The sequence below is a fragment of the Perognathus longimembris genome, chromosome 11 (genome assembly GCF_023159225.1).
Source record: "Perognathus longimembris pacificus isolate PPM17 chromosome 11, ASM2315922v1, whole genome shotgun sequence".
Taxonomy (NCBI): domain Eukaryota; kingdom Metazoa; phylum Chordata; class Mammalia; order Rodentia; family Heteromyidae; genus Perognathus; species Perognathus longimembris.
Genome location: NC_063171.1, coordinates 52,607,321 through 52,618,772, shown reverse-complemented (window position 1 = coordinate 52,618,772; position 11,452 = coordinate 52,607,321). Strand labels below are relative to the sequence as shown.

Here is an 11,452-nt window from a genome sequence, read left to right as displayed (position 1 = left end):
CACAGACTCGGAAGCTGAAACTGCAACCGTGAAAAAGCAGGCTGAATGGCCAGGGACACAGTGCAGACTCAGGCACTGATACTGTGACCCCTAACAGTCCTCTAGCTGGGGTTTATAAGGGTAAAAGTGTAGCACAGATGTAGGGGGGTTGATGCAGTGGGTAGAGGAAGCAACAAACAAGTTTAAAAAAGCCATTTACAGAAGCAGAATTTTGGGGTCAGGTTGACCTAATAATCAAGATGGAGTCAGCTCTACTCCCCCCAACATTTCCCACCATGTTTCCCTAGTCAAGATGGAGTCAGTTGTACTCCCTACAACAGGACTCTGTCCCTAGAAAGTGAAAATGTCAACCTTATTTCCAAGATTTTCTTATAACAATGATAGGTTTTTAATTAGAAGTCAGAAATGTAAAGAAAACAGCTGGACATTGGGCTGGTGTGAGCAGGTGCAGCAGCCCCCATTTCCAGAGCGGTGGCATTGCTGATTCGAGTAGCAGTATCTACTTTCCCAAGGCACTGAATTGGGCTGGGATGTAGCTCAGTGGCAAAGCACTTGCCTAGCAAGTGCAACGTCCTGGGTTTGATCCCCAGTACCAAAACAGAAAAGACAAAAAAAAAAAAAAAAAACAGTTAAATAAACCAACCAAGGCATTGAATCTCAGGAACTAGCCTTGTAGCTGAAATTAGTCGGTATATATTTTCTTATTTTTTAAATATTATTACTAAGTAGTTGTACAAAGAATTTCCAACTACATAAATCAGGTTTTGTTATACAATGTATTTGATCAATGTTACCCCTTCTAACATTCCCCCCCCCCATTTTCTCCCATCCTTACCCTCAAGTTACATAGTTCAGTTTCTATACAAGGTACATTGAATATAATGACTACATTTGCTCACCCTTCTCTCTCCCCCACCACTATCCTACCCTTGCCAAATGTTTCTACTTCCTGGTATTTATTTCGTCAAACAGTTCATTTGCTTTTTTGGAAACTAGGAACTCTGCTAAGTAGGCAGTATACGTAATTTAACCATCTCCAAACCTTTCATTCCTGCTTTTCATATTTCTTTTGTGGCTTCTTTTCATTTTGTGGAGTTCTTTGTCCCTTAATTCCTTGATTTTAAATGTCAGAAAGTGGGAGAAGCACATTGAATTTGTAGGAATTGCTTAGCTTCAATCCTAAAGATGGTCTTCAGTCATTAGCCCCAAGGGTGATTATGTCTTAGAATTCATCAGTAGCCACAATTCATTACCCACTTAATAGTCTTTTCATTTTAAAAGATTTCTTATTGGAGGCTCAGGAGCAAAGTAAGAAATTAATTTGACCAGAACAAATATATCCTTTGGAGTCAGATAAATGATCAAGTATCTCCCAAACTATCATTTAAAGAAATCTCAGGGCCAATCATGGTGATGCATACCTATAATCCCAACTACTTAGGAGACAAATGAAGATCACAGTCTGAGGTCAGTTTTGGCAAATGCTCTGTAGAGGAGCCTTTAATCAACTCTAGTGCCTGTGGCCCCATGGAAATTAGGTAATTCAGAATCTCTGCAATCAGGGCATGGAGCGAGGCATCTCTAAAAGTTCACCAGGTATTTCTAAGAGGTATAAAGAGCTGAAATCCATATAGTAGAAAGGTGCTTCTAAATTGTAGTGTTTTTCACTATCATCTTGTTAAAGACAGATCCTACTATACTGGGCCTTGGGTGAATCCTGTCCTCTGTGTTTCCAACAACTCCCAGATGCTGCTGATGCTGTTGGTACACAGACTACACTTGGGAGTAATGAGGCAAGAACTGAGGCTTCAACTGGCATATTTTGTTCATGCTCACTAATAAGTATTTTCATGGCTGAGTTCCATGTGGTTTAGGTGTGGTGGTCAGCATAGGTTTCTGAGGAGGTAAAATTCTAGTACAGACCCGAAGAGTGGGAGGGAGCCAGATCTGAGATGAATGGGAAGAAGCCTCCGAGGCAGAACAGGAGCTGTCTATCTGTCATTTATCCATCCATCCATCCATCCATTCATCCCACATGCCCTGTGCCTTTATAGAACTATTTGTGGTTCTGAGACTTTACCTTATCCTCTTACCTCTCCTTCATCTAACTTCAACTTGTGAAAGATTTCACATAAATATCACCTCCTCAATGCCTTCCCTCGCACCACCATTATTACACATTTCTTCCTTGCCTTCCTCTACACCTCTCTGTACCCTACAATATCCCTAAGATGAGGGTCCTAAGGCAGGAAAGACACATTAAAAAAAAAAGCAACAGTATTTCATTATGTTGTTCCAGGCTCATTGGATAGAGCACAGGGCAGGCTTGCTTAAATTCTTGATAATTGCTATCTCCTTGGGGCCAAGGTTGGGTTGCTTACAAGTGGGGACCCTGAGTTACAAGGTATATCCTGTATGTGTTGCGTGTACCGCTCCGTTCTGCATGGCCCGAAGGGTCTCGAAGCAGTGGGAAAGATCCTAAGAGTCAATCCAAGCATGAGGCTTATGCTGTTGTGTTCAGGGCAGTTGCTTGGCTCTGTTAGTGCTCATGAACTATGGCAGGCTAACACTTCACAGTCCCTGAAACTAGGTATTTGCCTATTTGCCATTTGGAAAATGAAAACTTATTTAGGTCTGAGCTGGGTATTTTTTTTTAATCCCTCATAGTCTTTTTTTTTTTTTTTTTAAGGCAAGACTCACTATGTAGTACACACTAGCCTTGATCTGACCTTGGGATCCTCCAGCCTTAACCTCCTCCTGAGTGCTGCAGGGATTTCCAGGTGTGCGCCATTCTGGCAGTGTCTGCCTTGCCCTTGGAGTCTTTCCCACACTGAGCCATCCTTGCCGAGGCAGGGGTGCCAGCCAGTTGGCATCTCCTGATCTGTTTCTGAATCAGAATGCTTTGACTTTCTACAAGTCTGAGCTTTCTATGGAGACAGAGTAACCAAGTTAAAAGATGAATGTTTGATTAATATGAAGACAGATGCCAAGAAGCAGCTGGGGTCCGGCCCAGCAGTGCTCTGCTTGCCATATGGAATGGGCTTATTAATTAAAAAAGAACACAAGCTGAGTGGAAATTTGAAAAACTGTCCTCCAAGAAGCAATGAGACAAAGCCAAATATGATGATTCTAGCAATGCTCATTTGGGTGATGAGCAATGAAATATAACAAAACCCCTTCCAGCACCTTATTTAATATCTCCAGGATGTGCAGTTGTCATCAAAGGTCTGACAAAGTGATTTAAGGAATTAAGTGATACTTAATTACAATGTAGAAGCAAGTGTTAACTTTGAGCAAGTACATACCTTCTACCTGACCAGTGGGATGGATCAACACAGTCCTACAATCTAGAAATAAATGTGAACTAATATTTAAATATTTTAGATTAGCAAGTAGTATATCACTTTAAGTATACTTTAAGTCATTTCATCTTTGAAAATCTCCTTAATAATTCAGATCCCTGCTCAAAACATCTAATTCTAAATACTATGATGGGGTGAGTGAATATGTAGTATGCTTTATGTGACTCAAATTTTTATGGTGATGTAGTTAATCATTTTGCTTTTTTTTTTTTTTTTCTGGTCCTGGGTTTGAGCTCAGACACTGAGCTTTTTTGCTTAAGGCTAGTGCCCTAGCACTTAAGCCACACCTCCACTTCCGACTTTTTGGTGGTTAATTGGTGTTAAGAGTCCCACAGACTTTCTTGCCCAGGAAGTTTTGGCTTCTTGCTTCAAACCACAATCCTCAGATCTCAGCTTCCTGAGTGCTAGCTTCTTTTATAATTAGTTTTTCTAAATAATTCAGACAAACATTGAAGAACCAAAGGTACTTTATTTGTTCGTCTCTAGAGATGCACTTTATCCAAAAATGGCATTATCTGAAAAATAGAAAATATTTAGATAAAACATTTCATAGTTTTCACAAGAACCTGGAGGGCAGAGAGGGTAGATATATTTTGTTTGTTTCTTTGTTTTGAGGTCCTGGGATTGAAACTGGGTTCTCACATGTGCTCAACAAATACTGTGCCACTGAGTTGCATTGTACCTGCAGTCCTTGAATACTGGTTTAGAAATACAGAAACCAAGGTTTAGAAATACAGATGACTACATAAGATAAACTAATGGCAGAGACAGACTTGAACCCATCTTCCTTTTTTTTTTTTTTTTTTGCCAGTCCTGGGGCTTGAACTCAGGGCCTGAGCACTGTCCCTGGCTTCTTTTTGCTCAAGGCTAGCACTTTGCCACTTGAGCCACAGCACCACTTCTGGCCGTTTTCTATATATGTGGTGCTGGGGAATTGAACCCAGGGCCTCATGTATACGAGGCAAGCACTCTTGCCACTAGGCCATATCCCCAGCACCCCCCCCCCCATCTTCCCTTTTTAAGGCTTTACATTTAACCATACTGCTTTCCTTTTGGCCTCCATATCTCCAAGTAGAAGACTAACGAGATCTTACAGCTCTCTGGCTAAGAAAATTCCTTCCTTAGTCTTCACATCATTATTGACAGGAGCAAAGAGGAACCGCAGAACTCCAAGTGCTTATAGCAGAATTCTAATTCTCCTCCCCACTCCAAGACTTATGGACTCCTGATAAAGTTTGTATCTGGAATGTTTCCACAGGCCATGTGTTACAGGTTCCATCCACATGGCGGCACTATTGGAGGTGGTGGAACCTTTAAGAGGTGGGGCTTAGTAGGAGGTCTGTAGGTCAGTGGAGGCCTGCACTCAAGGGGGACCGCTGTCCCTGCAGCAACCTCTGTTACTCCTTAGGCATAATTTCAACAGTTTTGTTCTGCCATGCACTCCCCCACCATTGTCATCTTGTGCCCCAAAAACAATTGAGCTGCCCAATCATGGAACCTGAACCTCCAAAACTGTGAATCAAATAAACTTTCTCTTTATACGTTGATTACCTCAGGTATTTGTTGTAACAATGGATGGCCTATACATTGATTATCTCAGGTATTTGTTATAGTCCTGGACCATCATAAGGTTAGGCCATCAGTACAATTTCATGCCTCAGATACGATTCCTCATATATAGTTGTTTGGGAAGCAAAACATTCCCCACTAACCCCATTAATTTATGTTTCTCCATAGCATGTAACCAGTCATCACTGTCTGACTTGGGATCTATTTTTTAAAATTTGTTTGCCAGCTCTACCCAATAAAATCTAAACATCTTGAGGCAATAATATTCTTCATTATTATACTAAGCATATAGAATAATGCCTGACATAAAGTAGGCACTCATACATAATGTTGAATGATGAAATTATTTTCTAAGTTGGATGCTAGTGGCTCACACCTGTAATCCTAGCTACTCAGGAGACTGAGATCTGAGGCTTGTGGTTCAAAGCCAGTCCAGGCAGGAAATTCTGTGAGACTCTTATCTCCAATTAACCACCAGAAAACTGGAAGTGGTGCTGTGGCTCAAAGTGGTAGAGCACTAGCCTTGAGTGAAAATGCTCAAGCACAGTTCCTAGGTCTGGAGTTTAAGCCCTAGTACCAGGCGCATGTGTGCATGTGTGTGCACACACGCGTGCATGCATGCACACACTAAAACTTTCTGTCTCTCACATAGATATACAAAGGAATAGTATACTATGTCTAACTTTTATTTTATATACCCAGAAAAAAATATCTCTTTACGTCTAAAGATTATTCCATAGTAACTAAGGTTGTGGGAAGTTCTAAGTTTGTGAGCCATTGTCCAATGTCATGACTACTGGGCTCAAAAAAGATCCACCACTACTTCTATAAAAAACTACCCTATGGCCTGATATTTATCCAATCAGCCAATGAACATTTTGAGTGCCTAATGTGCCAGTGCTGTTTTGGGGTCTGAGGATTAAGCAATCCATACAATTCCTGCTTTCAGGGAACTTATAAAGAGCACAGCATGTTGAGATGTGAAGGAGTTAGCATGGTTTCTGATCAATAGATTTAGACCAAAGGAAGAGAAAGAGAGGGAAGGAGGGAGGGAGAGAGGAGAGAGAGAGAGGCAGAGACAGAATGGAGAAGGGTGCAGTATGTGCCAAGTTTTAGAGTAGGAACCGGCTTGGCGTGTCTAGAGGAGGAGGAGAGCAAAGCCATAGTGACTTCCTGGACTGACTGGTGAGCAGAGGAGATAAGGTGGATGCGATAAGCTGGGACCCTACTGGGAAGGCCCTGAAGCACAGTTGTAGAGCATGGTGTGCATTTTGAGCAATTAGTGCCCTAATGTACATTTGTTAAAGGTCACTTAGGCAACTGTATGAAGAAAGAAACAAGAGAGCCTGTAAGAATGGAAGCTGGGCAGTCAGGAGGCCCCTGCTGTACTTGTGGAGAACCATTATTATGGGTGGAGGCAGAGCCCACAGACAGGTGGTGAAGGATGGGTTGCTGGGACTTGCTAACAGATTGGGTGTGGATGGGAGGGAGCAGGGTCAGGTTCTCCTAGGTCTTTGGCCATTTCTGATATTGGTGGTGGTGATGATGGTGGTGGTGGTGGTTGTGTGTGTGTGTGTGTGTACGTGTGTGTGTGTATGTGTACATGTGTGCATGCCTGCGTGCCAGTGTGGGGGGGAATTACGTGCTTGCACTGGGGAATTGGAAGAGTCCTCAAGGGGAAGTGGCCGCCTGGTACATGTAAAATGTTACGCATGGCTGGAAGTCAGAAGAGAGATCAGGGCTAAAATTAGCCATGTGGGTGTCGTCAGAACGGAGATGATATTTTTTAAGTCCTCCAACAGGGTAAGTCCTGTAATCTACCTACACAGGACTCACCTAGAGGAGAGTAAATGTTATTCGATGTTGAAAAAACCAAAGAGGGCCATCTTCTATAAAGATGACTTTATTCTCTAGTGAATGATGTTTATCATTTGACGTAATACATATTTGTCAAAGCTAACCGCCTAAGTTTATGAAATTGTAAAGGCAGTATGCTATCTTCTTGTTTTAAATATATATATATATACATATATATATGTATATATATATATATATATATTCCCTCTGTATATCAGCAGATGTACTGGAGCACACCCTCATCTATCCTCAGTCCATAGCAACAGGCTTCAGGTTTGGGTTTGAGATGGGGAAAGTTCTCTTTAGGGGTAAGTTGACTGCTTTTTAGTGAATTTTTCTACTCGAGGTTTTTTTTTAAAACAATAAAGCTACATTTTTACCTTTATCAATGATCAGATGTAAGAAAGGTATTGTTGTTGGCCTTCACATCTATTCAGAATAAAGTAAGCACTCAAAGAAAAAAAAAAGCCAGGCACTGGTAGCTCAGACTGCAAACCTAGCTACTCAGGAGGCTGAGATCTGAGGATCATGGTTCAGAGCCAGCCCAGGAGGGAAAGTCTGTGAGACTCCTATCTTCAATTAACCACCAGAAAACTGGAAGTAGTGCTGTGGCTCAAAGTGGTAGATCACTAGGCTTGAGCAAAAGAGCTCAAGGACAGTACCCAGGCCTGAGCTCAAGCCCCACAACTGCCCCCTCACACACAAAAGCTGGGTACCTGTGGCCTATGCCTATAATCCTAACTACTCAGAAGGCTGAGATCTGAGGATCAGAGTGTGCAGGAAGGTCTATGAGACTCGTCTCTGATTAACTACCAAAAAGCTGAAAGTAGAACTGTGGTTCCGGTAGAATACCAGCCTTGAACAAAAGAGCTCAAGGACAGTGTCCCTGAGTTCGAGCCCCACTACTGGTACGTGTGCACACACACACACACAACCTCAAGACGTGCACATACACAAGCTTTTCTATGCCCAGGTACTTTCTACTTGTGGAAATAAGAAAATAAAACCCAAATATCTCTTTTTCATCCTCTATAAGAAGTAATGTTGAAACTAAATTTTCAAGTAGAAAATTAGCTGTAGGAACATTTTAATAATGCACAGCCCTAAGTCAACAATTACCTGTATTTTGTTTAGACTAGTGATTTTCAGTATATTTGGTCTCAGAATTCATTATATTCTTAAACAGAGGACCCTACCAAACTTTTGTTTAATATTTCCCAATATCAGTATTTGCCATTAGAAATGAAACCATAGTTGTGTGTGTGTGTGTGTGTGTGTTGCTCCCTAGCACCACAAACCTAGTGCCTTGCACATGGTAGCCAAATGCTCTACTATTGAGCTTTACCCCAAACTCCTAAAACAGAAAACTTCTTTAAAACTTAAAGAAGAGGGGCTGGGAATATAGCCAAGTGGTAGGATGTTTGCCTCTTATGCATGAAGCCCTGGGTTTGATTCCTCAGCACCACATATATAGAAAAAGCCAGAAGTGGCGCTGTGGCTCAAGTGGTAGAGTGCTAGCCTTGAGCAAAAAGAAGCCAGGAACAGTGCTCAGGCCCTGGGTTCAAGCCCCAGAACTGGCAAAACAAACAAACAAACAAAAACTTAAAGAAGGGCTGGGGATATGGCCTAGTGGCAAGAGCGCTTGCCTCGTATACTTGAAGCCCTGGGTTCGATTCCCCAGCACCACATATACAGAAAATGGCCAGAAGTGGCACTGTGGCTCAAGTGGCAGAGTGCTACCCTTGAGCAAAAAGAAGCCAGGGACAGTGCTCAGGCCCTGAGTCCAAGCCCCAAGACTGGCAAAAAAAAAACACAAAAAAACAAAAAAACTTAAAGAAGGTTACTCTATATTCACGTTATGGTCAGAGTAATGATGACATTGAACATTGTATTCTCATAAGAACAAAAGAGAGAAAAAAGGAAATAATGTACCAATATTATGGAAATACTTTTGACCTCATGAACCCCTGAAAAAAACTTGAGTACCCAATAATCCTACCACCTTTTGAGTCTCAGTCTGTTTGATGATAGCTTGTACTCTACCATTTGAGCCATGCCTCCAGCCCAGCCTTTTGTTTAGTTAATTGGAGATGGAATCTCATGGAATTCTCTGCCCAGTCTGGCTTTAAACTGTGATCTCAGTCTCCTGAGGAGCTAGGATTACAGATGTCACACACACACACACACACACACACACACACACACACACACACACACACACACCAAGCTATTTTTTTTCAAGTAATGCTAATGTGATTATTACAGACTGAACTTTAAATACAGTGAAGCACATTGAAGTTCCTTATTAAACTGTATCCCCTCCCTACACCATCTACTAAGAGCACTGGGCAAATCCAAAGGCACAGCCACACCAAAGAAGCCAAATCTCCATGGTAGGCCTTTCTTTTCTTTCTAAACTAAATAATGCATTTGCATTTATTGAATAAATGCAAAATGTGATTAATTGTTTGCCTTGGCTAAGAAACAAGTGAATACTTTCTTAGCCAAGAAACAAGTATTCACTTATTTCTTAATTTAAAATAACTGTCTTAACCTGTTCCTCTTCCTCCACCTGCAAAATAATACCCACCCCATATCAGTCCTCCATACACAAATACATTTTGATTATTGCATCTTGGGCATATTGTAATATAGGTCTCTTAACGTTTTTGTGGTAGATCATAGTTCTGTACAACAACTTTTCTCAAAATGTGAATTCACTCTAGTTGGCTGAGAATACAGAAGGTGAGCACCCAGACAGGCCCCTGTGGAACGAATCAGCCTGTAGTTGGGGGCTGGGATCCTGTAGGCACAAGAAAAAAGAGACTGATCTGGTTAATCTGAACAGAAGATAGGGTATATACCGACACTGTTGCCTTCAGCCATATTGCTTTTCACCTAGCCCAGTAATCTTCAACTCCAGAAAGTCTTCCCAAGTTTTCCTACAATTTTCTCCTACAGACAGGGCAGAAATTGTCCCATAATATCTTACTTTTCGGTGGATAGTGCCTTCTCTCCTTGTGGAAAGGTAGACTCTTGTCGACCCAGGAGCTCCTGCCACTCTCAGGAACAAATTCTTCAGTTTGGGTTTGGGTCTGAGACTGATAGGCAACACTGAAATGCCTCTTTTGAACTCTCAGCAGGCTGACTTTATTGCTTCTTTCCACCTGACAGTTGGATTCACGCCTTTCATTTAACTCTTCCAGGAGTTTTTTTCTGCTTATCTTAAGGTTTTTATTCCCCTGGGTGGGTTTTTTCTCAGATGCCATTATGCTAACAAATGGATGTAAGTGATTCTTGCTACCTTGAAGAGAAAAAAATATTTTAAAGACATTATCGGTTGTCTCCTTAAATGCTAGTGGTCACTACTGCACTTACCAGATCTTCTTTCTCTTTCCACATAGTAGTCCCACCACCACTGCCCCATCCCCACGTATCACCCCAAGTTTATTTGTTTGTTTCTGTTGTGGGACTTGAACTAAGGGACTAGGCGCTGTCCCTGAGCCTCTTTGTGCTAAAGGCTAGTGCTCTACCACTTGAGCCACAGCACCACTTGCAGTTTTTGAGTGATTAACTGAAGATATGAGTCTCATGGGGACTTTTCTGCCCAGCCTGGCTTGAAACCTCAATCCTCAGATCTCAGCCTCCTGAGTAGCTAGGATTTCAAGTGTGAGCCTCCAGTCACGGCTTCACCCCAAGATTTATTATTGACCCAAAGGCTTTTGTAGCTAGGCTTTCTTCAGAGTAAAAAAAAAAGTCATAAAATGGATGTAGCAATATGGAAAATTTCACTATGAAACTCCTTGTTCAGTTTAAAAAGATCTATACCGAGCACCAGTGACTCATGCCTATAATCCTTGCTACTCAGGAGGCACACACACACACACACACACACACACACACACACACACACACAGAGCTAATACACCCAGTTTTACAGTCTCTTAGATGAAGATAAGTTAGGTGCCTACCTCAACTTTTTGAAAAGATATCTGAAAGACTAGGCCAGAGTTGAATTGATACAGGATTTGCACAGCAAGTATAAGGAAAGGGAGGAAGGAAAAAAAGGGCAGAGGGAAGGAGGAGATAGGAAATGAGGAAGGCAGGAAATGAAGGAGGGAGGTAGAAAGGGATTGAGACAGAGGAGGGAGGGAGGGAAGGAGAAGAAATAAAGAGAATAAAAATGCTTAAAAATATTAAGCATGTGCACCTTAATTATTAGTGGATATCATATTAGCAAGTTTTCTTACTCAGAAAAATTATTTGCTACCAGCCATTCACATTCATAGGTATTAGAAGGAATGTATAGAGCACCAAAAACCTGGAGCCTCCTTATATGCACATTCCCAGCTGAAGTGGACTGAGTCTACTCTGCCTTGTTTCAGCTCTCATGCTTAAAAGCAGCGTCTTCTTGTGGTTCAGTCTATGTAGTATCCTATTCCCCACATTTGTGTCTTTGTTATTTCTGCTCTTTAAAATGGCCTGAGTATACAACTAACATGCTATCGTGTTCCTACAAGCTCTGCTGGGCCTTGTGTTACAGAACAGTTGGCCATATGTTTGACTCATCAATTGTCAAAGAACCCTATAAATGTCCTTTAAACAGAAGCATAAACTGGTCACAGTGGTGTGTATCTGCAGTGCCAGTCCCAGCTATGCAAGAG

General features: G+C 41.7%; 1 protein-coding gene across 1 annotated transcript; it reads right to left on the bottom strand.

The window, feature by feature from the left end:
- Positions 1-3,725: 3,725 nt before the first annotated feature.
- Spata45 (spermatogenesis associated 45) lies at positions 3,726-10,223 on the bottom strand. The gene is made up of 2 exons (XM_048357093.1): positions 9,781-10,223; positions 3,726-3,877 (listed from the first exon to the last, which is right to left on the bottom strand). Exons 1-2 carry the CDS (start codon positions 10,055-10,057, stop codon positions 3,858-3,860), a joined length of 297 nt encoding a protein of 98 aa, XP_048213050.1. The 5' UTR covers positions 10,058-10,223; the 3' UTR covers positions 3,726-3,857.
- Positions 10,224-11,452: the final 1,229 nt, after the last annotated feature.